Source organism: Hyaena hyaena, unplaced genomic scaffold, assembly GCF_003009895.1.
Source record: "Hyaena hyaena isolate Hyena2069 unplaced genomic scaffold, ASM300989v1 scaffold_675, whole genome shotgun sequence".
Classification (NCBI taxonomy): Eukaryota; Metazoa; Chordata; class Mammalia; order Carnivora; family Hyaenidae; genus Hyaena; species Hyaena hyaena.
In genome coordinates, this window is record NW_024081303.1 from 548,280 (window position 1) to 576,251 (window position 27,972).

General features: G+C 36.6%; 1 protein-coding gene across 2 annotated transcripts in view; it reads left to right on the forward strand.

Moving 5' to 3' along the window:
• The window catches only part of UHRF2 (ubiquitin like with PHD and ring finger domains 2), an 84,667-nt gene extending 69,125 nt beyond the window's left edge, over positions 1-15,542 (forward strand). Inside the window, exons 10-16 of one of the 2 annotated variants that reach the window (XM_039217114.1) lie at positions 3,858-3,964; positions 7,283-7,445; positions 8,121-8,261; positions 9,957-10,053; positions 10,385-10,537; positions 14,348-14,446; positions 15,385-15,474. In XM_039217114.1, coding sequence (XP_039073045.1) covers positions 3,858-3,964; positions 7,283-7,445; positions 8,121-8,261; positions 9,957-10,053; positions 10,385-10,537; positions 14,348-14,436 — 750 coding nt within the window. In that variant the 3' untranslated portion in view covers positions 14,437-14,446; positions 15,385-15,474. Of the gene's footprint in view, positions 1-3,857; positions 3,965-7,282; positions 7,446-8,120; positions 8,262-9,956; positions 10,054-10,384; positions 10,543-14,347; positions 14,447-15,384 lie in introns of both variants that reach the window. The other variant, XM_039217113.1, reaches the window with a different exon arrangement.
• The last annotated feature ends 12,430 nt before the right edge of the window (positions 15,543-27,972 follow it).

A 27,972-nucleotide genomic window follows, 5' to 3' on the forward strand; every position in this document is an offset into this window, starting at 1 on the left:
TATAAAGAATAATTTATTTTAAGGCTAAAACACATAGGCTTAGGTCACCAGCTAAGATGTATCTGGAGATGTTAATATATTTTATAAGCATTTTCAATCATTTGATCTTTTATCATAGGCAGATCATATCTACAGAAATAGGTGGAGGAAACCTGAATAAGCTTTGTTGTTGTTGTTGTTGTTTTTGAGAAAAGATTTTGTTTTGAAACTTTTAATTTAGTGTAACATCCATGGAACCAATGATCTTTGTTCTGTCCAGATGAATGGACATGAAACTACTGAATACCTGTTGATAAACTGGTTAATATTTTAGCCTAGTAATTTGACATCAAATGCTAGTTTTAGTGCCCTTTGTTAGGGTGACCTCACTTGAGGAATGAGGACCCACAAAGATGGTTTGCATTTTACATTTGTCTTGAGAAGTAGTTTGCTCAGTGATAGGAACAGATTCTGGAACTAAACTCTTAAGGTTTGTGTTGTAGTGCCATCTCTTACTAGCAAGTGACCTTAGGGAAGTTAATGAAGCCTCATCTATAAAATAAGGCTTTATGATACTTTACATCACAGGGTTGATGTGAGGTTTAAAAGAATCCATGTAAAATGCTTAGCCTAACTTCACACACACACGCGCACACACACAAAGTACTAGGTGTTACCAGCAATAGTGGTAGTACCTAGTTTTACAAACATGTAAGGGGTATTATGAGAGAGAAATTGGCATAAATTGCAGGTGTATTCTAGATAGCCTTGCATTAAGGAATCATCAAAGGTGACTGAGAAAAGTTTAATGATCTTAACTATGCTTTAGCATATTTATCTGATAGTCTTTGGGAAGGGGAGCCGTTGAGAAGATGGAGACAAAGGCCTTTTGCTCGATAAAGGTGATGACAAGAATGGGAACATCCAGCTTATTGTGTTAGGCAGCTTCTTTACAACTTGAAATGAGTAGAGACTGGGAAATTGAGTCAGTCTGGGGCAGTAGTATGTCCCCTGTATAAATGATGGCTTCTTATGTGAGGGGTTCCCAGACAGCAGTCTTCTTTAGGCTACTGCCTCACAGGGGTACGACTTTGTGGAGCATGGACTTTAGGATGTAATAAATTTGGGCTGGTCATTTTTCCTTAGGAAAATTAGTCTGAACTAATACTGACTGAGCTTTGACAGTCTAACAATTCTTTTTTCCCCCCAATGACAATTAAAGTTTCTATTGGTGTGACGATTGAAGTATGGATGAATTAGGGCACCTGGGTGGCTCAGTCGGTTAAGTGAAGTATGGATGATTTAATGACATAGAATACAATATGAAATAGAATAACTATTGTTACTTATTTGCTACTTGAAGAATAATCAGAAATGTTTTTGTTCTTTTGTTTTAAACAGTACTGAGCTTAGGTTGCCCCTATAATGCTCTCTTTGTCCCCACTACCTTTTCCTTTATAGTACTGCCACAATTTTAACTTTAAAAGTTGGCAGAGTTGGGGCGACTGGGTGGCTCAGTCATTTCAGCATCTGACTCCTGATTTTGGCTCAGGTCATGATCTCACAATTCATGAGTTTGAACTCCCAATCAGCTCTACACTAACAGTGCACTAACAGTGCAGAGCCTGCTTGAATTCTCTCTCTCTCTCTCTCTCTCTCCCCCGCCCCCCGTGCCCCTGCTCATGCTCTCTCTCTCTCAAAATAAATAAATAAAACTTTAAAAAAATGGTGACAGGGTTATGAATATGAGCATGGTGAAGTCAATCCAGATACCATTTGGAAGACTGTTTCTGACAAATTTAAGAAGTGTTCTGGATTGCTTTAGATGTAGTTATTAGACTTCCTTCAAATGAAATACACATTAAAGATGAAATTCCTAATGCCTTAGTCTTTAAGATATAGTCCTCAGTATTGGATCAACAAAAAGTGAAGTCAAGGTTTTTAGACCGATAAAAACACTTGTTAAGACCATGAGATTTTGGGGGCACCTGGGTGGTTCAGTTAAGCATCTGACTTCAGCTCAAGTCATGATCTCACAGTTCACAAGTTCGAGTCCCAAGTAGGGTTCTGTGCTGACAGCTCAGAGCCTAGAGCCTGCTTCAGATTCTGTGCCTTCCTCTCTCTCTGCCCCTCCCCACTCAATGCTCTCTTTCTCTCCATCTCTCAAAAATGAATAAACGTTAAAAATTTTTTTAAAAAAACACATGAGATTTTAGTTATAACTTTATCCAAAGGAAAAACAAGATGCAAAATAACTGACCTTTATTACAGACAAGGATTTAATAGAGAAAACTTCATTATCTTAAGTTCAGTCTAAACTAATTAAAATCTTGCAATAAAGAAGTAAGTAACACTGTTGGGTGGGGGAATGGGCAAGATGGGTGAAGAAGAGTGTGAGATACAATCTTCTAGTTATGGAATTACTAAGTCATGAGAATATAAGACACAGCATAAAGGATATAGTCAGTTGTTATATTAGCATTATATGGTGCTAGATGGTAGCTACACTTGTGGTGAACGTAGCATAATGCGTAAACTTGCTGAATCACTGTGTTGTACACCTGAGACTAATGTTATATTTTGTGTCAACTATAACAGTAATAAAAGAATCACTATTTTGATAGTGCTAGCAGAATTAATTTGTATACTGATGCTCTTCTTAGTTGATTATGAGTTTCTGTTTCAGACAGAAACAGTAATATCAGTATAAATTTGTAGCTATTACAGACATATTTGTGGAGCTAGTTTACATAACATCTACTTTGCCATGTTTTTTCTCATATTTACTAGATACTTTATATAAATTTTAGTTTTCAAATTCTTTTCCAGTGTTCTTTTTAAGGCTAGTTAAAAATGTTTTATCTGAGGGGTGCCTGGGTGGCTCAGTTGGTTAAGCATCCGACTTCCGCTCAGGTCATGATCTCACAGTTTGTGGGTTCTAAGCCTGTATCAGGCTCTGTGCTGACAGCTATCTCAGATCCTGGAGACTGCTTCAGATTCTGTATCTCCCTCTCTCTCTCTGACCCTCCTCTGCTCATGCTGTCTGTCTGTCTGTCTGTCTCTCTCTCTCTCTCTCTCTCTCTCTCTCTCAGAAACAAATTTAAAAAATTTTTTTTAAATTTTTTTAAAAAATGTTTTATCTGAGTGTAATTTGAGTGAACTTGTACAGTGTGAAATGTGGGGAATTTACTATTTTGTAAGGATTTTAATTTTGAAATTTAACAGCAAACTTGGGTATAACATAGATTGCTGATGGGAAATCAGATATGGAGTATTTACTAAAATGGTATTCTATAAAAACCTACAAGCTAAAATTGATGTTTATTTTAATACCATTGAATTAAATTAAATAATATTCCCAGTCCATAAGACCTTATTTTCTAACATTCTTTTTTTTTTTTTTTTAATGTTTGTTTATTTTTGAGAGAAAGACAGAACCAAAATAGGAGAAGGGCAGAGAGAGAGGAAGACACAGAATCCAAAGCAGGCTACAGGCTCTGAGCTGTCAGCACAGAGCCCAATGCGGGACTCAAACTCAGGAACTGCAAGATCACGACCTGAGCCAAAGTCAGCCACTTAACTGAGCCACCCAGATGCCTCTGTTTTGTAACATTATATAGATTATTGGATTCTATATATAGGATGAGAATAGCCATATTTAGAAGTGTTGGAAGCTATAACTTTAAAATGATCCTCTTGATATAACTTGAAGGTATACTACATACACAACTGCATTTGAATTTTGCCTTATTTTGGTATATACCTTGAGAGAACATGTAAATTCATAACATCCTAACCAAGTGCTCTGACTGTAAAACAAGAATTGGTGAAATTATACTTGGGCTTAGGTATTTTAATGCTGAAATTTTTTCCTGTAGGACCGAGGTGATGAATTCACATACACTGGGAGTGGTGGTAAAAATCTTGCTGGTAATAAAAGAATTGGTGCACCATCGGCTGATCAAACATTAACAAACATGAACAGGTATTCTTTATTGTTAGAGTTTCTAAAGACTATTTATTTCAGCTTTGTATAAAAGTTTGATTATAGTAATATAATTCGTAAGTTATTCTGTAGAGCAGAATCTTTAATTTAAAGTTAAAGATCTAAAATTGATATCCATTATCTGATTACATAATCATTTAAAAGTATTGTAACTGATTTCTTTTTATTTTTTAAATAACATAGTTCCCAGTTTTAATACACGTGGTTTACGTTTTAAAACACGTTTAAACCTTTATAGGAAGGGAACCTATATAAGTGAAATTGAGAACAAGGTGGCTTATCTACTAAATCAAAGTTATGTTTAAGTGAACACAGATTTGTCTTGTAAAGTAACAAACTTCTTTTTAGAGGAAACTCACCAATGTGAAGTAGGTTTGAGATTGGGAGCCCACCTTTGTGGTCATAAGTGAAACATCAGATAAACTTAAAACTACACTCAAGGTCCTTTTATTTAGGACTTATAATGTCTTTTAAGTGTTAGAATGTTTAGTTATAAAAGTGACCTTTTCTTTTCATAAAGATATTACAAAATGCTTTCATAAAGCATTACAAAAGAGCCACCTTATGCTAACTTTTATTCTATAGTATTAATGATATGCCAGCTTCCATGGGAACAGAAAACTTAATGACTTCAAAATGTTTTATTTCATAAATGCATGCTGATAGCAATAATAAAGTGACCCAAATCATCAGATAGCAGCAACCACATTATAACTTGTCCTACTGATAATTTTTTGATCAACTTCATAAAGTTGAAACTTTTATATCCTGTTGTTAAGAGTGTTTTATGGATTATTGAGTAAAAATGAGTTTTTTTCTTTGAGTCTAAATCACTTGGTTTTAAGTAGTGTGCCCTTAATTTCTGATTACCATGTGAAGTAAAAAATATACCAATATGATTTCAAGAATATGTTGCATACCAAATTATATAGTCTGTTTGTATGTCTTCCTTCTCTATTATTTCTGACAGTAGGATTATTTAACTGAACCAGCAGAGGAGACAGGTCAGATTTGCTGGTGAAAACATTCCTGAAGCAGGAGTCCAGTCCCTAGTTAGTCTTTTTCTAGTGAGAAAGCAGCTCTTCAGGAGGACTGACCTTAAAAGGAGTTAGAGATATTTTAATATGTTTTTGTCAGTGAAAGTATATCTTGAATTTGCAAAAGGGCTTTTTCAAGTCGTCAAATTTGAAGATTATATTTACCCTTTGATAATAATAGATTATTTTGCTTGAATGAAATTTGTTTCCTAACTACCTGCACTTGTAATGTAAATGGTAAATATTTTTCAAGCTTTAAAGAATCTAATTAAGTATAGCCCTGTTTACCATTATGTTATAATCTCATTAGAAAATAAATGACAAGTTGTAAAAATGTTTGTATTTAAGAGAAGGTAGTAGAAATAAAATACTGACTCAAAACAATTTAGGATTGACTTACCATAGGGACTCTGACATCCATTCAGTTAATTTATACATTAAGTTTTGAGTACACATTGTGATTATAAATACCTCTTGAGCAAAGATATGTATATGCTTCATAAACATGAAAACTGAGGTCAAAGACTCTTAGCTCTTACACTCTTTCCTGACTGGTGTATGGTCCTGTTTATTTTTCCTTTTCCACTAAGAGGGAGTTTGACACTTGTTTCTTGCTTTGAGAAGTTTGTTCCTGTTCTCAGCTCTTTCACTTTATGAAATTGAAGAGGGCAGCAAGGTGTCCTGGCCTTCCTTTATTAGGGCAGTTAGAAGCAACTGATTGAACTGCAGAGTAATGGTAAAGCCTTGTTTTGCCTAGTTTGATCTTCTTGGATTCCTTTCACATAGTTGAACAACCTACATACTTAATGTGAAACTAGGAGTGAATTATTGATGCCAGTTAGTGGTAGCAGTCATTCTGACTAAAGGTCTTTGTAAGTACCAAATCATTCTGTTCATTAATGTGAAAATAGTACATATTCTTTTCCTAGCTCTTTAAGAAGATGAAATATGTATATCTCAATAGGTATTCCATAAATAAGATATAATACTAACCCTAGAAGGTTGGCTACATTTTCTTCTACCTCCCAGAGATTTAATGTATCTCCCTTTGAGATAAAAAGACATAACTTGGTAAACTTTAACTATTTGACCACATTTATGAAATTTTTTTTTAACAAAACACTTTATTTACTTTAACAGTATAACTGTGATGAAGAGATTTGGATAGATTAGACATTTTATTTTAAGGTCAGTTTCATTTGTAGCTGCATAAAAAGAATTATACCCTGAAAAGGTATTTTGTATCAGATCTGAATTTACCAAATTGTGTGTGTGTGTGTGTATGTGTGTGTGTGTGTGTGTGTGTTTAACCTTACATGTTCTCAGTGGTTTCTTGTCACTTAAGTTAGGAAGTAGGTATCTCAGGGGAAGAATACTAATTTTAAGTAGTTTCTGGTTTGGTGGGGCTTTTGGAGTTTTTTTGTTTGTTTGGTTTTTTTTTTTTTGTTGTTTTTGTTTTTTTGGCAGGACTAAGTTCTCCCAAGAAAGGTCTTCTAACATAACCTTATTGATTAATTACTACTAAGTGAGTACACATACTAAGGAAGCTTCAACTAAATCAGGTGCTGCTTCTCACTCAGTGTTCCTCCTTGTTCACGTGTCATCATAAAAATAGTGATCTGGAGGAGCCAAAAACCTTTATTGTCCTGATTTAGTGCAGGCATTTGATTGCTTCAGTTTTACTTAAACTTACATTTTTATTGGAATATTTAAGCGATAATTTCATATTAAATTTGTTCTTTAATAACTTCTAAACATTAAGGAATCTCTATTGTCTGGAATGTGGAAAGTAGACCTAGAAAGGTCACTTGTACCTTGCTGACAAATATATTTTTCTGGATTTCTTTCTACATTATTCCAGCAATATACCTCACTCCCTCCCTTATCAAAAATAACTACTACAACAATCACTTGCTTTAGTGTCCAGCTTTCTCCCTTCCCTCAGCAAACCGTTATTTTAAAAAAAAAAATTCCATGTATTTCTAGTTGTTTTCTATTATACGTGGCACAGATGTTATTACTTTCAGAAGAACCCTACAGGCTATCTGAGAACCAATCCCCTGGCTTGGGGGTGACATCAGAAAACTGATTTGTCTTCTCTGCTGGTGGGGGAAAGCATAATCCTATTATCTGGAATAATATGGAAAGAATCATAGAATCTTAACCATCAGGTAAGGCATAATTCACCTTTTAATTGAGCCAATAATGCGATTATATACTGAAAGATTACTTGGTATAAAGACTTTGTTTTATTTTTTAGGGCATTGGCCCTAAACTGTGATGCTCCATTGGATGATAAAATTGGAGCAGAGTCTCGGAATTGGAGAGCTGGTAAGCCAGTCAGAGTGATACGCAGTTTTAAAGGGAGGAAGATCAGCAAATATGCTCCTGAAGAAGGCAACAGATATGATGGCATTTATAAGGTGCTCTATCTGGCATGACATCTTGTTAGTCATTTTTCCTGGGCTTTTAAGACAGGGTTGCCACAGGGAACTACCCTACTGTGGGTGGGCTAAAGTAAATAGTAGACCACCTTAGTTGGTATCTCTACTTTTTCTGGAAATATAACAGATATACAAAGTGAGCTCCCAACTTTGATATTTTTCTCTTAATGCCTGTTTGAAGTCCATAAGGGCAGAGTTCTTTTTTGGGTTTAGTTTTTGTAATTATCTGTTCTCTGTGATAAAACTATTTAAATAACATGGGCATCATAGGTACTGATTCTTATATCTTTCAGAATTATTTTAATTATAATAGATTTTCAGGGCCAAGCACACTATAAGTTAAGATAGGTTGTATTCTTTGTTTAAAAAATGGAGCCATTTACTGCCACCATTTTTATATGCTCTTATGTGAGGTTCTATTAGTGAGCATAATCTTGTTAATATTTCAAATTTATAGCAATGTGGGAACTATCTGAATTAAGAATTAAGGTAAAAACAATATTCCAGTGATTATTTTTTATTTACTATTCTTAAAACAAAGCAAGTATCTTTTGAAGTTGCTTTTAGTTAGGTCAAGAATACTTAAACTATAACGTAGCATTATGAAGTCTAAATATTAAATCTCAAACTAGTACTGAAATAATTATGATTTAGGTGGTGAAATACTGGCCAGAGATTTCATCAAGCCATGGATTCTTGGTTTGGCGCTACCTTTTAAGAAGAGATGATGTAGAACCTGCTCCTTGGACCTCAGAAGGAATTGAACGGTCAAGGAGACTATGTCTACGTTTACAGGTTAGATTACATTTGTCTAGGCTACTTGTATGTTCATAAAAACACACACCTCTGTAGTATCTTTGTGCCTTAACACTGGATACAGCTCACAGCAATTGATCAGTGGACTGTAAGGGGTGAGGAATGAAATCATACAAGTATACAAAAGGAAAACAAGTAAAAAGGTAGCATTCTAGGTGTCAAACTGCTCTAAGACCAAGAATTGTGTTTGGGAAAAACAAGCCTTCAAGGAAAAGTAAAATATTTCCAATTTAATTTGGAAATGACTTGAAGAATGAAGGAGAGGGATACATAAAATTAACAGAGAGAAGAACTTAAGGGAAGTTTATCCTAGAGGGTGCAGGGGGTGTGTCTCTGGTAGGGGAAGGGGGAGGTGGCTTATAAGAGTGGTCTGCTTCTCCTACCCTTCTCACTTTTCCTCACCCCTTTTTTCTCTTCCCCCTCAAAGCTGCTTCCCTGTCCTGTCACCACCTTTAGTGCTTTGCCTTTTTTTTCCCCTTTGCCCATGTTCAGCTGTTAACCCATATAAGACTTTGTTGGTTTTGTATGCATAATGGATGGTATGGCTACATTCCCCATCTACTGCCTATGCACCCTAGAGTTTGTCCCTGACACTGACTTCAGAGCATGGTTTGAGTTCATCTTCCATCATTCCCCATTGTTGTGCTTCTTGTAAAGACTATCGGCTTTTCATTTCCCCTGGCTCTGCCCACACTGCATGTGTAGGGGCTGAACTATGGGCAAGTGTCTGACCACCCAGGCAGGTGAGTGTGTGTTTTCTAGTGCAAGTCTGTGTATGTTTTTGTTTTCTTTTAAACTTGTAAAATTGATTGTTTAAATGAGACCCATCAGCTTACAAAATAACTGCCAAAATTATTTTTATAACTTAATTTAAAAGAATAACTTGTTAAATCCATTTTCGGAAGATTTTTTCAGATTCATTGTTCAGAGCAATGTTCTAGATAGGTTAGATTTGAAACTAAGCAGAAGCATATAAACCCATCTACTGTGATAAGTTAATAATATCATTGATGGGGCCTGAAACATGTTGAGCTTTAAATATCAGTGTTATCAACAAAGCATGTTCCCTCCATAAAGGGTAGCCGGTAAAACACAAATAGGTAGAATTTTATTCCTTAAAGTCTAACCTTTAGCTGATAAAGAATTCAGTAATTTAGAGGCTCTAGGTCCTCTAAAATCCCCTCTGCCCTGCCTTATTTTGGTAGATAAGAAATTTGACCCTAAATGTTGGGGGTGGGGTGTGTTTTGTTTTGGTTTGTTTTTTGAAGATTGGCTCCACAATTGAGTGTACTACCATCTCTATGAATACCATATTGTGCTCTGTGGTTGATCTCACTTACTTCATATCTAGATTCTTTAATTTCTTCCTCACACTTTTCAAGCCACCTAGTCAAAGCTCCTGAAAACTTCTTTCCTCTTTTGTATCTGAAACTAAGATTATTCTTTTATACAATGGAATATGTTAACAGTCAAAACTACATGGTTTTACACTGAATTGGGGATTTTAATAGTCTTCTGTCCTTTAAATGTCTGTTTCCTTTATATAAAGTCTTTCAGTTTCAGGGAAAATATAGACTCTTCTCCTCTCCCCCACTTCCCCTTTTTAAATTTCTCAGCAGCATCTAGAACGCTTCTTCTCTGCGTTCTGAAAAATTGTACTTTTTCTCCCATCAGTATCCAGTAGGCTACCCTTCAGATAAGGAAGGGAAGAAGACTAAAGGACAGTCAAAGAAGCAGGCCAGTGGAGCCTCAAAAAGGCAAACTACAGATGGTAGGTAATGATTGCGAACATAAGCTATAAAATAATAGTTTCTAATAAAGAAACATATTAAGAGAATAAATTGAGAAACTCATAAGAAATTAAAAGCAAAGCGGAAGGTTTTTGGGGGGTGAAGGGTGGTGGGGGGCTTTCTGTGTATTTTAATAGTGTCAGAGCCAAAATAGCAGCAAACGTAGTATTCTAAACTCCAAGGAAAGTTAGATGCTGCTGTGTGCAGGTTATCTTCATGCTAAACAGTAACTGGTGCCAGTTAACTCTTTGGTCTCATAGTTCTGCTTAGAACCACTAGTAAATCTGCTTATGTATTTTTAAATAAATCTAGATGATTGTCCAAGTGCCTCCAAAGTGTTAAAAACATCAGATTCAGCAGAAGCGGTTGAGGCTTTTCAACTAACAGCTCAACAGCAACATCTAATCAGAGAAGATCACCAAAACCAGAAGTTATGGGATGAAGTGCTTGCATCTCTTGTGGAAGGTCCAGTATGTAAAGATTTTTTTAAATAATACTGTTTTATTATTAACATGGTGAAAAATAATTTTCCCTTGCAAGTCAATCAATACTTGATGTTTTATGTAATCGTCTCATCCAGTGCCACTCAGAAATAATATAATATTTAAATGCTTTTAAGTTGATCTTAGGCCTCTTAGTTGTTAGTTTTGACTTCTTTGTGCCTGAACTTAATCATTTATGTTGAAGGCACTATTCATGGGAAGAATTTTCAGTTGTGTAAACACACTTAATTTAAAACTTATCAGGAAATTTTTGCTATAGTTCAGAGTTATCTGATAAGGCATAAATCTTAAGCAGTTCAGCACGTTTAACCTGTTTGTAAAATAAACCACTGTTGATTTATTTAATGTTTTGGATTTTTTTACCCCATTTTTGGTAATCATGAAATTTTAAAGTGAAAAGAAATTACAACTGATGTATAGATTTTGTGTTAAGCTGTGTTGTGCAAATGAGGCTTCTTTATCAATCCCAAAAGCTGGAGTTTTCAAATGTGAATTGGCTATTCCTTCTTTGTTCACTTGCTTTTATTTATGTCTTAATTATGCTTAAAATTAGAATATTCTATTTATTAGATATTAACCCTTTACCAGGTGTAACATAGTTACTTCTTTGCATTTTTTCCTCTGTGCAACTATTGTGGGTTCAGTGAACCTTAGTATCTTGTCTTGAATTTTTATCCTGTCATATTCTACTAATTACTTCTTTCCAGTATTCCTTTTATTTCTGTCAGTGTATTAACCAGAATTTCTCATGTGTCTGAAATGATATTAGTTAAGATCTTTATATCTTTCTATCTAAATTTAGAGAGAATTCTCGGTTTTTGTGTTGCTTTTTATTTGAGAAATAGTCCTCAACATTAAGGAAGAATGTTCCCGGATACAGTTTTTAAACATTTATTTATTCATATATTTATATTTGTGTGTGTGTGTGTGTGTGTGTGTGTGTGTGTGTGTATACATATATTTTAAAGATTTCATTTTTAAGAAATCTCTGTACCCATCATGAGGATGGAACTCAGAACCCTGAAATCTACCCTGGCTCTACCGATTGAACCAGCCAGGTGCCCTTATTTTTTAATTTATTTTGAGTAATCTCTACCCCCTACATGAGGTTCAAACTCAAGACACCAAGATCAAGACACTCATGCTCTACAGACTGAGACAGTCAGATGCCCCTAATTTTTAAACTTTTAGAAATGGGTGAGATTTATCAAAAACCCTTTAGGAGTCACCATTTCCTTTGCTAATGTATGTGATAATGTTTGGGTATTCTTGGTAAAATGAAGCTTACATGTTTGGAGGACAGAAGGAGAGTGACTTAGCTTTGTGTGAAGTGTTACTTGCTTTTTAGCCAAAAGACTCAGACATAATGAGACCTGGTAGATTATTTTCACTTAGAGAAAGTAAGGTGCAGCAAACAGTTGTTGATCATAGTCTAAAATATTCACTGATTGGAGGGGATACAGCTGGTTAGAGGGATAACTGTGGGTGGGCAGGAGACAAGGTAGCAGTTATAGGTGAAGGAAAAAGCTACCTGAGTGTACATGGAAGTACTTTTGCACTCCATTGACTGGATTGGATGTGTGTATTGGGCTTCAATGTAAGACTTCTAATATGTGAATACTGTTTATCAATTTAAAAAAATTATTGAAGTGATTAAATCCTGTGAAACTTGGCAAATGTGTGCAAATCAAGTATACTTGTCAGTTGTTTTTTCAGTGTAACTTTAATATGAAAGATAGTCAATACTTGACAGTTCTCAAACCACATTTATAAAAAGGGGGGACACCTGGGTGGCTCAGTTGGTTAGGCATCTGACTCTTGGTTTCACTCAGGTCAAGATCTTGCGGTTTCGTGCATTCCAGCCCCACATAAGGCTCTACACTGTTGGTGGGGAGCCGTCTTAGGATTCTGTCTCCCTCTCTCTCTGCGCCTCCCCAACTCTCATTGTCTCTGTCTGTCTCAAAATAAATAAATACATTTAATAAAAGACAAAAATAGTATCCAGTAGGTTATCCGCTGTTGGCAAGATATCTCACCATGCCTGGGTCAGTTGATTATGACCTTGCTGCTATTGATTACTCTGGATGTTTATGTATTATTGTCGTGAGCAGGTTTTATGCCCATTCTCTTCAGATAAGCCAGGAACACATTTATTAAGCCAGAAAAATTAGGTGTTGGCCAATGGTGGCTTTTAAATAAGTGCATATGTGAGTACATTTTTATCCCAGTACCTTCCCAACCCTACGTGATCTGTCATGGTCCTTCTCAGGCCCAAATGCTTCAGCCATAGTGACCTCTGTGCTATTGAAACACTCTCAGCCCATTCCTGCTCCTAGGCCATTAGACCCATACCATCTCTCTGACTAGAAAATTCTCTTCTCTACACCTTCATCTAGCTCACTCCTTCATTCCTGTAAGTCTTTGCAAAGTACTAGTCTTCAGAAAGGCCTTCCCTGGCTAGCTACCCTTTCTAAAACAGTCACTCTTTACTCTGTTGCTTTAATTTGCTTTGTTTGCTCAGTTATTACTATCTGAAATTGATTTTATAAAGTTCCATGAAAGTAGAGGCTTTGCATTTTTGTCACCATGACGGAGATGAGTACCTAGCACATTGTAGGAATTTGAAATATCTGTAGTACATCTTACAAGTATCATGGAGATATCAGAGAAATTATCAATCTTTAACAAGGTAGTTTATTGTGTATTGGGGGGGGTACCTGCTATTAGAGTTTGAGTTTTTTCAATATCTCCCCATTTTATTCTTTCAGTATATTGTATAATATTTTGTTAATTCACTTGACTTTTATAATGTTCATAAGTTAGTTTCAAGATACAACTTTGAAATGGGACCTTTGATATAATTTTTACTTGAAATTCTTATAAATTCTACTTTTTTATAGAAATAAATAAATAAAATATGTTTCCATATTACCAGAAATAACTGAATAGAAGATTAGCCTTGTGGCTATTCAAAACACTACTTATCTTTCTAGTTTAAAAGAAATAGTTGTATAAAATGGAACCAGTAATTGCTTTTGATGAGTATGAGAGTACCGATTTGATCATATTTAGATGGCTCTACCTTGTATAATTTAGTCCTAATTTGAGTAAACATTGACATCAGGAAAATACGGGATTTTTGGATTGAGGCAAAATATCACATAGGATAATCCTAGGAGAATAAATATGTTGATTCTTTGGAGTATTAGATACTGCAGAGCATTATTGCCTAGTGCTTTTACTTATTTTTTTTTATGTTAAAAAAATAAATATTGAAGTTTCCCAGCAGCAAAAGATTAAATAAATAATGTGTTTATGTTATTGGAATAACACCCATCCAGCATTTTTGAAAAGAGATCTATATGTAATGACCTTGAGACAAGCTGTCCATGACTGATTTTTTCCCCCTTTTAGGTTTTTTTAAAAATTCCAGTTTGTTAATACATGTCCATGATTGTTTTAAAGGGAAAAATAGTAATCTCTTGAATGTGAGGTTTAAGGGGAGACATTCACTTTTTAATGCCATATATTTTCCCTTTTTAATGCCATATAATTTCCAAACCAATTATAAGATTTAAAACTAATGTGTATATCTTATGGAATGGAGTTTCTTCAGGTTTGTATTATATATTTGCTTATGGTCACCATTACTTTTTTTAATAGAAAATGTGTTAAATGTAAGAAAGACATTTTTTCCCTAATTACTTACAATCTTATTAATTTTTTATGAAATGCTAACCTTTTTTTTTCTTCCCCCTGGATACCATTCTAGAATTTTCTGAAAAAATTGGAACAGTCTTTTATGTGTGTCTGCTGCCAGGAGCTAGTTTACCAGCCTGTGACAACAGACTGCCTCCATAATGTCTGTAAAGTAAGTAGGTTTCTTTCTCATTTTCCCATGTTAGGACAGAGGGCAACTAGCACATGAAATATATTTCCATGCAGCAGAATAATTGTGGAACCTTGCCAGTTAAGAAACATTTCATTACATTTTGTCAGTAATGCATGTTTTAATTCTACAGTAATAGTCAAATATGTATTGTATAGTCAAAGGTACTATTGTTGAGGAAAGTATGAAATGGAGAAGAAAGTAAGGTGTCATTGCTGTTTTCTATGTTATAGCTTATGTATGTTTCATTTATTATAGTGCAGACTGAACTAACTCCATCCACTTAATGAAACCTTAAACAGATTCTGTCTGTTAGCATTCCCAGAGGAGTTGAATATTGTATTATTAGTGTGGTATAAAGGGAAGGATTGAGTTTTAGTCAAACCAAGGTTGGAATCCTGCTCTGCTGCTTAGTGATTGTGTGCCCTGACCTAACATCTGAATTTTAATTTCTTTTGTAAAATGGAAACAAACATTCCACATATGTTTGTGCCTGACCTATATATTTCTAGAAGACGCATTCTATGCTAAATGATTTGATAAAATATATAACTTAGTTCTAAGCAAGGGAATCCTAAATTTCTTTTAAGTGTTCTGTCATGAAAGACCAAGATTAAAATCCAACCTGGGTGAGGCTAGTGGAAACCATCTATAAATTCTAACACTGTCATTTTATTGGATGAGGAAAATAAAACACACAAAAATTAAAGTCATTTATTTACCTGAAGCCTCACAATATATGCTAAAAATGGAACTTGAAGCCATGCATGTCTATAGACTAGTTTTCATAGTGCAGAGTCAGGCCTTTACAGTTCATCTTAAGTTCCTGTTTAAAAGCATAAGTCGCTGACTTTTCTAATACTGTACTCTAATGAAATTGGGAATGTTTTTGTTTTTGTTGTTTTTTGGTTTTACCTTAGGATTGCTTACAGCGTTCCTTTAAGGCTCAAGTTTTCTCCTGCCCTGCTTGCCGGCATGATCTTGGCCAGAATTATGTCATGATTCCCAATGAGATTCTGCAGACTCTACTTGACCTTTTCTTTCCCGGCTACAGCAAAGGACGATGATTTGTCTGCTACTGAGTTGCTCTTGGTGGTTTTTTTGGACAATAAAGAATCTAAAATGTTTGGGGGGAGGGGGCGGGGAGGGTGGAAGCGCAATGGTGGACCATATCTTTCACGTTCTGAAGCAGCTAATCCTCTTTCCTACATAGCCATTATCTTGTGTGTGTAGTAAGAGGCCCATTTCTCAACTGTCTTTTAAATAACAAAAGGTAGTTCCTGTAACAACTAGTTTTAAATGAGTAAAAAGTCAAAGCCTCAGCTCTAGTTGATATCCAAGTCATGATTTATTTTGCAACTACCTCAGGACAGAAAAGACTTATGGGGATTTTTTAAATCATTGAGTAATTAGTTAAATGAAATTTTAGCTACGCACTGCCTCCCAAATATTAGTTGTGCCTGGTTCATGTAATTTGATTTTACAGAAAAGGAAATGACACTTGAGATCTTTGGAACGCAGCTTCTGTATTGTGCATAATACATTTTTAATGTCTTCTTCCATTACAATGTGTTTTGCAAGGACAAGTTCATTTTTTAGCCCATTTTGTGAGCTCCATTGTGCTTTTTTCTGGTGTTTTATGCAAGTTGACTACTAATGACTAATGAGAACAATATGAATGCATTGTTGCTGCATTAGTGTAATGTGGTGTGGTTTTGCACTTAAAAGAGGTATTCAGATGCTCTAGTTGTAAATGTTCATGAAAAGCCTCTTCTGTACTAGTCAAACTGCTTTTAGTGAGTCTCACCAGTGGTTTTACATCTGCAGAGCATTGAGGGCTGGGCTTGACTTTTGAGAGGACTGAAATTGCTTCATATTGTGATCCTAAATTTTATATTCACTATATTCCCTAAAGTATACATTAATAAATATTTTATGACCAGAAAAATAGCTCCTCTTACTTTACTTTTTTACATTTGTCTGGCTTGTAAGTATATATTTTTAAGAATCACCTCCAGAGTACTTCATTGTGCATTTTAAAACAGACATTTTGTACAATTCTCTATTCTTGATTTTTGATAATAAGGACTAGTATGAAATCTTAAACACTAAGAACAGGTTTCACCTGTTTTTTTTTAATTTTACTAAATTGGAAAAACTTTCTATAATAACTTATGTTCAGTTTTAGCAGCAGTGCTACTTCTTATTTCACAGACATGAGAATATGCTAAAACATTGTTCTTGTCTCTGAAAGTATATTGTTTTTATCAGATAAAATCTGATAAAAATCATATTGTTTAGTATGATTGAACAGTTTTTCTGTTCTTGAATTCAGAGCCATATATAGTGCCAACATTTATTGAGTATGTATGTATTCATTTAATCTGTCTGACAACCTTTAGAGGCAGGTACTATTATCCCCATCTTATGGATGAACCTCAGAGGTACAGAAAGGTTAAGAAACTTGCCAAAGTTTAGGGCTGCCTGGGTGGCTCAGTCAGTTAAGCATCCGACTTCAGCTCAGGTCATGATCTCACAGTTGGTGGGTTCGAGCCCTCGTCAGGCTGGAGCCTGCTTCTTATTCTGTGTCTCTCTCTCTCAAAAATAAACAAACATTTAAAAATTTTTATTTTTTAAAGAAAAGAAGAAGCTTGCCGAAGCTTATCCTTCAAGGAAGTGGCACAGCTGCTGTGCTAGAAACTGGCAGTGTGAGCCCAGATGTTGGCAGTCTTTACTATAGGGCTATATAAGCTCTCACATTTGAATATAAGCCAAGCTTGTTTGGGTGCTTTTTCTGCCTTCAATTAAATTCAAAATCAGGTTCTGGGGAACACTCATAGCATAATGATTAGAATGGTTGTCTCTTTGGGCTTGTTTTTAACAGACATTGGAATCATTTTTATTTTGAAGAATCTAAGTCTAATTTAAATAGAACCTTTTTAGATTGAAATAAATCATTAAATTGCATCATCTACTGTTGTATTCCCTTTCGCATTGGCCATCTCTCTGCATGAAGGGTAGGGAACATCTCCCAGTTTCAGCTACTTGAACTACTTTGTTTTGCTTTTATTAGCAAAATAAGTGATTTCCATAGTTAGGCTATGTTTTGTCTTAACTTTGCTATAACATTATAGACTAGGAAAGAAAGCTGCTTCCAGCTTAACATGTTCAGGAGTCCAGGATAGCCCCAAACTCCATTGTTTCTAATGTCATATGTAGATATTTTAGGTTAGTTTGTTTGCATCAGAATCCAAATGAGGACCTTACATTGTTGTTAATTGCTATCACTTAAGTATCTTTTATTTATTTATTTATTTTTAATTTTTTTTTTTATATTTTTTATTTATTTCTAGGAGAGAGAGAGAGAGACAGCGTGAGCAGGGGAGGATCAGAGAGAGAGGGAGATACAGACTCTGAAATAGGCTCCAGGCTCTGAGCTGGCAGTCAGCACAGAGCCCGACATGGGGCTCGAACCCGCGAACCGTGAGATCATGACCTAAGCGAAAGTCGGACGCTTAACCGACTAAGCCACCCAGGTGCCCCGAAAAGCTGTTTTAGATAGTACAGTAGTCACGAGTGGTCTGATGAGGTAACATTTTTTTACTTTTTATTTGTTTTTTGAAGAGGTAACATTTTTAGTAGGTCCCTAAGGAAATGAAGTGTTCAGNGAGATCATGACCTAAGCGAAAGTCGGACGCTTAACCGACTAAGCCACCCAGGCGCCCCTCACTTAAGTATCTTTTAATCTGTATATATCCCCTCTATCAATTTTCCTTTATTTTTTCAATTGTATATTTAAATTATTCTAGAGTCCTGACAGAGTAAGATTTTGCTGATTATAACCATGTGGTATGGTTTAACCTGTTTCTCTTTTGTGTAAATTGATAGTTACAATTCAAGCATGATCAGATTTAGGTGTGAGGTTTTTTTTTTGGCAATACTTCTTCATAGATGGTGTGGTTATCCCTTCAGGTAGTACATAGTATCTGATTGTCTCATAGGCTTAAGTTTGAAAGAGGAGTTTCTCCCTGGATTCTGGTACATGTAGTAGGTTATAGTGATTCCTATTAAGTACTCAGCCACTTTCATATGGGTAGGATTTTTTTTTTCTTAAATTTTCTTATAGAGTAAGAAAAGCCTGTAGTTGTAGAACTCATTTCTAAATAATATGGCTCATTCAACAAATATGTGCATACATGTATGTTTAAGAATGTTAGGTAAGGGTACCTGGGTGGCTCAGTCAGTTAAGTGTCAGACTCTTAATTTCAGTTCAGGTCGTGATCTCAGTTTGTGAGATCAAGCCCCATGTTGGTCTCTATGCTGACAGAACAGAGCCAGCATGGGATTCTCTCTCTCTGTCCCACCCCTTTGCAAGCCCTCTCTCAAAATAAACATTTTTTCTAAAAAGAGGGGCATCTGGGTGGTTCAGTCAGTTAAACGTCTCACCCTTGACTTTGGCTCAGGTCACGATCTCGCAGTTCACAAGTTAGAGTCCCACATTAGGTTCTTTGCTAACAGCACAGATCCTGCTTGGGATTCTCTCTCTCTCTCTGTCCCTCCCCCACTCACATACTCTCTTTCTCTCAAAATAAACAAACATTTCAAACAAAAGAATATTAGGTAAACTTCAGGGAGTTAGCAATATAAAACACCCTAAGCTCTCTCACAAGCTTGTTAACAACAGTTTGGCTAACAGAAAAGGGCCCTGCCTGTAACTTAAAAGCTTTGGATTTTAGTGTAGAGTCTGTATATAAATTGGATACAGATCTGCTCTGACTTGTCCACTGTGTGCTATTTCTTTTTTTGCTTATTAGGGATCAAACCTTTCCCTATTTTTCAGAGCACCCTGAAAGACAGAGCTCATGGCTCTACCTGATTTGAGGGAATTAAGTTTGATGGTCCCCTAATCACCAGCTTCTGCTGGGAAGAGTGTTTTGTGCTTATCTATTGTATGCTGACTGGTCCCCATACCAGACCTTTAAGTCCCTGAAGGAACTGATTATTTAGTAACCTGGAGTAATCAGACACTATACAGAAAAAAACCACAAATGCTAGATGTGAGACATCAAGAACTAGCTAGAGGGACCAGGCAGGCAGACCAAATGACTGCTATTGAAAAAATGAATGAAAGAATATATTTTACACTATAACTATAATCAAATATAAAATTGCGTTGCATTGATGGAATAACAAGCTGCTGTGTGAAGAATGGTTTGAGATTAAAATTCGTGGAAATAAACGAAAACAAAATATAACAGGCAAAACAGAATAGACAAAATGTGAACATATTACTGGGTATTCCATTATATATGGATATTCCACAATTTGTTTATACATCTGCTAATGGGTATTTGAGTTTCCAAAATATTGCTATTATAAATAAAGCTGCTTCATGTGTAAGCATTTGAATAATAGTTTGAAAGTTTCCTATAAAATTAAATATGTCCTTACTATACAACCCATCAATTTCATTAGTATCTGCTCAAGATAAGAGATACTCTAAAGTGGTTTATACCATTTTACTTTCCTGCCAGTCATGTTTGAGAATCTAGTTGCCCCCCGTTCTTACTGACACTTCATTTTTGCCTTTTGGTTATAATCATTCTAGAGGATGTGTAGTTTCTGTAGGACACAAGAGGGGGTTGAATATTTACTGACCAGAATGAGGGTAGTCATTGGTACTGTTTTTCTGGTATTTCTGGCTCTCAAAGGATGTGTTAGGATTATACATCTTAGCCTCCTTGTGGTTGGCTGCGGTCATGTGACCAGTTAATCATTGATCTGTGACAAATGCTGTGTGTCATTTCTAGGTAGAACATTTCATTGCCCTCCAGTTTTCTTTGCCCTTCCATGGGGATCAGTAGCACCAGACAACTTTTCTAATAACCTGGGACCCAGAATGAGAATGACACAGAGCACACCACACCTCCAGCCAAGCCATGATGAACATGGAACCATAAGTGAAAAGTAAATCTTCAGACTCTTAAGATTTTGGAGTTAACACAACATGACTGAGACGTGACCTGTTAGAAGCCAGAGGTGCCAGCTATGCTACTTCTGAATTCCAGACCCACAGAAACTACAATAAGGAATGCTGTTTTAATTACTAAACTTTAGGGTAATTTGTTATGCAGCAAAAGTTGACTAATACAGATAGGGTAACCCTAAGTGTCAGTTTACCAGGACAAACCAAGTTTTATTGCTTGTTCCAGAGTGATTATGAATACCTTTCACCTTTCCTCTTTTAAAGTGCTTCAAGTTTAGGAAAGATTACCTTATTGATGGACTCAATTAAGATCTCTAATGACATAACCCTGACACTTTGTTTCTGAAAATATTCTTTCCCTACCATACCCATAGTTTTAAAAAAATTTTTATTTATTTTTTAAATTTATATCCAAGTTAGCATATAGTGCAATAATGATTTCAGGAGTAGATTTCTTAATGCCCCTTACCCATTTAGCCCATCCTCCCTCCCTTATTTTTATGTCCCATCCCATATGTTTATCTGTTTTGTATCTTAAAGTCCTTATATGAGTGAAGTCATGATATTTGCCTTTCTCTGACTACTTTCACTTAGCATAATACCTCCTTGTTCCAACATGTAGCTGCAAATGGCAGGATCTCATTCTTTTTGATTGCTGGCTAATACTCCATTGTATACATATACCACATCTTTATCCATTCATCCATCGATGCACACTTGGGCTCTTTCCATACTTTGGCTATTGTTGATAAGAAATTAACTCAAAACCATTCTCTCCTTGAGGGAAAATACAGTGGTTGTTTTGTTTTGTTTTGTTTTGTTTTGTTTTAATCTCTGGTGAATTGCCATAGATGAGAAATGATACTGGTGGAAAGCATAGGAATCCCATGAACATTTTGCCTGGAAATGGTCTTCAAACAACTTCTACTAGATCTCTACTAGATACTAGGAAAAATTTTTGAGGTGCCTTTCCCTTCTCACATATATCTGTTCTTCATTCTGTTTGTGTGAAGATCATGAACTATACTGCTCCAGATACTTATTTACCAAAAATTCACACAAACACATAAGATCATTAACAAATCTACAAGTCCTTATAAAATACTTCAGTTTTATAGAGTAGAATACCCCCAAAGCACTTTTCTTCACTTTTTATTTTAAATTAATTGCATACTAACAAGTTCTAGAATTCTTATGTACTCTTAGCTTTACCCTAAAGATACATCTTCTATAGCCACAATAAGTTAATCAAAAGCAGGAAATTAACACTGGCACAATAATATTAATTTATAGATCTTACTCAAATCTCACCAGTTTTTATATGAACTTATTTTAGACAAATCTAGTTCTGACATTTTATACATGTATAGATGTGTGTAACCATAGATTTAAAGGTTCCATCATGGGGTGCCTGAGTGGCTGAGTTGGTTGAGCATCCAATTTCCACTCAGGTCATGATCTCCTGCTTCATGGGTTCAAGCCCCATGTCGAGTTCAGTGCTGACAGCTCAGAACTTGGAACCTGCTTCAGATTCTGTGTTTCCCTCTCTGCCCCTCCCTCACTCACACTGTCTCTCTCAAAAATAAACATTAAAAAATGATATTTAAGTGTTCCATCACAAAAAAAAAATTCCTTCATGCTACCCACTTCATAGTTAAACCTTTCCAATAATCCTAACTCCTGACAAACACTAGCAAGTTCTCCATGAATATAATTATGTCATTTCAATAAAGTTCTATCAATGGAAACATACACTGTGTAACATTTTGAGATTGATGTTTTTTCCATAGCATGATAACCTTGAGATCCACGTAAGTCATTGCATGTATCGATAGTTTCATTCTTTGTATTACTGAGTAGTATTTTTATCTTCTATTAGCCTATCACTGGACTTTGGGGTTGTTTCTAGTTTTTGTCTATAAGGCAAAAAAAAAAAAAAATCATATACAGTTTCTTGTGTGAACATAAGTTTTCATTTCTCTAGGATACATACACAGTGGCATAATTCTGGATTATATCATGTGTGTGTTTCACTTTATAAGAAACTGCTAAGTTTTCTAGAGTGGCTATACCATTTTGTATTCCTGAGAGATACAATTGCTGCTCAGTGTTCTTGCCAATACTTGTCAATATTTTTATTTTAGCCATTCTAGTAGATGTGTAGGGGTATCTCAGTATGGCTTTATTTTGCATTTCCCTAATACCTGATGATTTAATCAGTCTTTCATCTGCTTAAGTTTTTTGCCTGTTTTCTAATTGGATCGTTTCTAATGTTGAGTTTGGAATTTTTTTTTTAATGTGTGTTTATTTTTGAGAGACAGAGCATGAGCAGGCGAGAGGCAAAGAGAGAGGGAGACACAGAGCCTGATGCAAGACTTGAACCTACGAACTGAGATCATGACCTGAGCCTAAGTTGGATGCTTAACCGACTGAGCTACCCAGACGCCCCCAGCATTCTTAATATATTATGAGTACTAGTCCTTTATCAGATATGTGAATTGCAAAATATTTTTATCCCAGTCTGTGACTCATGTTTTCATTCTTAACAATGTTTCTCAGAGAAAAAGTCTTTAATTTTGATGAAGTCTGATTTATCAATTTTTTAATGAGTCATGTTTCTAGGGTTAAACAACTCTAGATACTACTTTTACACAGATACTTTCCCTTTCCATTATTTATAAGCCTGATTTTCTGCTCTTCTGTTATTTCCATTCTTCATGAAGAATTTACTGAAAGAATTCTTTTTAAAAAAATTTTTTTAATGTTTATTTAATTTTGAGAGAGAAAGACGGAGCATAAACAAGGGAGGGGCAGAGACAGAGGGAGACAGAATCCAAAGCAGGCTGCAGGCTCTGAGCTGTCAGCAAAGAACCTGATGCGGGGCTTGAACTCACAGACTCTGAGATCATGATCTGAGCCAAAGTGGGTCACTCAACCGACTGAGCAACCCACGCGTCCCATGAAGGAATTCTTATAGATCAAATCTCCTAGTGACAACTTCTCTTTGTTTTCCTTCATCCAAGAGAGTCTGTTTCACCTTTACTCCTGGGAGATCTTTTCACATGATATGGAATTCTCGTTGGCAGTTCTTCCAGCACTTGAAAATATCTTGCCACTTCGTTCTGACCTCTATGGTTTCTGATAACAAATCTGCTGTTGATTCAGTGAAACTCCAATCCTAAAACACATATCTCGTCCAGCCTTCTTCATGTCCCACATGGTTTCAGACCTGTGTATTCCCTCTTCATTTCTGCCACCTGGTGGTCTCCTTTTCTTCCTTGATAACCAGTTTTTGTTTTCCTGTTTGTTTTTAATGGGAGTTTTAAGATAAATTTACCAGCCTTTCCATTTGGAACAGGGATGGTAACAGTTCCCCCATCTTTTAAGTGTATGTCCAAAAAGAAAAGTGCTGTTGGCATTTTTCATACATTATTTCACTTCTCATACATACTTTGTGAGGTAAATGGTATTACCTCCATTTTACAGACAAGTTAGTGATTTCAAAAGAGTTACTGTAAGTTACAGGTAGTCAGCAGCTTTAAACTCAAGGCTCCGTGTTACTTTCTACTACTTTTTCTGCTTCACTATGCTGTTTATTTACTGCAGTATTTACTTTTAATTTATACTACATCCTTTTGCCCTTTGAAAACCAAGTTTGGACTCTAGTTTAAAGAGAACAAATGTGCACCCTGACAGAATTTCATCTAAAAATTCTGAATGATTATTGTCACATGGTGCATATTTCTTTTAGAGCCTCTTCTCATTTTCATACTATAAGAACTATATGTTAACTAAAATGTAAGTTAAAAAAACAAAACAAAACATGGGGGCACCGTGGGGGCTCAGTCAGTTAAGCGTCTGACTTTGGCTCAGGTAATGATCTCACTGCTTATGGGTTCCAGCCCCACGTGGGGCTCTGTGCTAGCAGCTCTGAGCCTGGAGCCTGCTTTGAATTCTGTCTTCATTTGTCTCTGCCCCTCCCCCACTAGCTCGTGCATGCGCTGTCTCTCTCTCTCTAAGATGAACATTAAAAATTTTTTTTCAGGGGCACCTGGGTGGCTTAGTCGGTTAAGCGTCCGACTTTCGCTTAGGTCATGATCTCGCGGTTTGTGGGTTCGAGCCCCACATCAGGCTCTGTGCTGACTGCCAGCTCAGAGCCTGGAGCCTGTTTCAGAGTCTGTGACTCCCTCTCTCTCTGACCCTCCCCTGCTCACGCTGTCTCTCTCTCTCTCTCTCCTAGAAATAAATAAAACATTAAAAAAATACATTAAAAAATTTTTTTCAAAACATAGATTTCATTAAAAAAATTTTTTTAAATGTTTTATTTGTTCTTAGAGAGAGACTGAGTGGGTGAGGGGCAGAGCAAAAGATGGACACAGAATCTGAAGCAGGCTCCAGGCTTTGAACTGTCAGCACAGAGCCCTACCCGAGGCTCAAACCCACAAGTCCACAAGCCATAGATCATGACCTGAGCCGAAGTTGGACGCTTAAATGACCGAGCCACCCGGCACCCAAACATGGATTTTATTCTTAAAGGCAACTAGGGGCACCTGGGTGGCTTGTTTGGAAGTGTCCTACTTTGGCTCAGGTCATGATCTCATGGTTTGTGGGTTCGAGCCCCACATAGGACTCCATGCTGATGGTGCAAAGCCTGCTTGGGATTCTCTATCTCCCTCTCTCCCTTCCTCCCATGCTCACACTCTCTGTCTCTCCAAAATAAATAGCTTTAAAAAAATTAAAGGCACTTGTGGGGATGAGCACTGGGTGTTATATGGAAACCAACTTGACAATAAACTATTTGTAAAAAAAAAATTAAAGGCAACTAATTTCTAGGAAATAATGAAATTGTTTAAGGACTATACTGAACCTGTTTAACTGTAGCACCTTTCAGACTCACCTCCCAGAACTGCCTCCTGCTCAGAAGTATTAGACTTCAAATTAATAGCAATTTTCTGAATGGCAGATACCATTCCAGGCTAAAAGCTGTCTTTTTGACAAAATACAGAAATAGTGCTAATGCTTCACAATCCATCCCCTCCCTCCCAGCGTGGCTAGCACCACATACTGTACTCACTCCTTTGCTATTTGCAAGTTTATTTAACAGCCTACCCAACTGTCTCCTTCCATGGAAATTTATTTTCCTCATTGTATTTTGGAATGCATTTGAAGCAACTTCTTTTAACCAATAAAAACATTTAGTGCTATTTTGGGAAACTTTAATATTTCTCTGTAGTTCATGTAGGATATAATGTCTTGAACATAAGCAAGTTATTTTTTTCTTTCCATTCTTTATGCCAGACTTTAAAGAAAGAATCTGTTAGCATCTAATTCTTCTTTGGCTGCTCCTCCTGCAGTGAGTAGCAGTTTGAGATCAAGTTCCCAGTGACGGCACTATTGGGGGAAATTCTGCATATTTTTAGGATGACTGACATCACTCCTGGTGCTGTTGGATTACACCCTGTTTTCTGGAAATTTATGACTTTGGTTGTTACTTGAAACACTTAAATCTTCAGACTCTCACCAAGGTTTGTATTTTGTTTTTTTAAATGATCTTCAGAAGTATCGTACAAAATGAAAAATGTCACACCTTGATCTCTACACATACTGGTAGGGTTAAAGTACAGGCATCAACCAGATCAAAAGCACACTAGAATTCCTCTTGCATTAGTTTTTTTTTTTTAATATTTTTATTTATTTCTAGGAGAGAGAGAGAGAGAGACAGCGTGAGCAGGGGCGGGTCAGAGAGAGAGGGAGATACAGACTCTGAAATAGGCTCCAGGCTCTGAGCTGGCAGTCAGCACAGAGCCCGACGCGGGGCTCGAACCCACGAACTGCGAGATCATGACCTAAGCGAAAGTTGGGCGCTTAACCGACTAAGCCACCCAGGCGCCCCATCTCTTGCATTAGTTTTAAAAACCGTAGGCCTTTTTAAGAGAGATCCAGATACCCAGAGGATCGTATAGATTCACGAAAAAAATACTTGGTAGTTGATTTTTTTCAACCGTCCATCAATTTTGAATTTTGAAGAAATTAACAGATGATATCTAACTTAATTTTAGAAGTTAGAATGATGATGAAGATCTTTGACTTGCAGGTTGAAAATGCAATTATGTCGTTTGTATGAATTTGTACAAACATTTCCTATAGGAGCAATGATACAGAGGAAAGGTGTAGGTTTCCAGGTTAGAAAGACTATTAAAGCATAATTTAGTAACACTGCTTTTATGGAAAAGGTATCCAACAACCTTGCCAGTTCTAGGCACCAGAGAGAGGCAAGGCATTCTGTCCCAAATTGACTACATTTTTCCAAATTTTGGGTTGGGTGATCTGAGAGTACAGATTGTATCTTCTTTAATATCAAAGACTCATCTCTATTCCCAGCAAGTTGCATGTATGAGAGGTAGTGGGAAGACATGGGAAAAGCTCCAGATAAGAGTAACAATGTATGTAAAACGGGGTGGTTAAAGCACCACTGAGAGGCACCTCTGAACTGTGGCAGAGCTGGAGGGCTTCAGGAGGGAGGAGTGGGTGGGACCCAGTACTCAGTGAAGTAAGCAGTGCAAAGTACATGTGAACAGAAGGAAGAAAAGGGAAGCAGTCTGAGAACATATACATTACTTGAATCCTGCCTATATATAGGGGACCTGTGTACAGAGTTGGTAATCAACAAGTGGGTCCTCCAGCACTTGGGTTACTGCAATGATCCTGGTAAGTGCCCACCATCCCTATCCTCATAGTTTTGCTGCACACTGGGCTCAATTTTAAACTTTGCAGACACCCTAACCAGGGCATTCACTTCTCTGTCCCCCTATTTCGCTGTCTCTGGCCTCAGGTTTAGGTTCCTGAATCGTCCTATTCGGTCAACAGTCTTGCTGCCTAGTTGGTTTCCAAAAAAGACTTCCCTTGTTCTTCCTCTTCTGAGGGTCCTCCCTTCTCACACATCTTTCTCTTCTAACCACGGGCTTCTCCTTCTACCCTTTTACTGAGAGGCCACCCTGATATTCGCCCACACCCTGCCCAGACTTTTGCACTCAGTGTACTTTTTAACCATGCCCCTTCTCCATTCCTTTCTTGCTCCCTGTCCTCTTCCTAATTTGAGGGAGTCTTCTCCCACGTCCTGACCCTGTGCCTTATTGCTCATAACTCTTGACTCCTCCTCCCACCCTGGACAGCCTTCTTCTGTCTCTCCTACCCTACTACTTCCTGACTTTCATATGCCTGGTCACTGAGCTTATGTTCTTTCTCCTTGCACCTCTTAGTCCTTTCTTTCTCCCCATCCCCAATGGAAGCCCCTATTTACCTCCTCCCCCATTTCTTTCCTGTTTCTAACCTGCATCTTCCTCCCACTTTCAATCTTATTCTGTCTCCTGTCCCCGTAACAGATCCTTCCCTCTCTTTCTGACCCAAGGACCCCTACCCACCCCATTCCTTTTCTCCTTTTTTCTCAAAGCCCTTCACCTGAGACAGAGTCCCTTTCTTCTCCTCTGGACCCTGTTTTCATTTTCTGTGATCTTGACTCTAG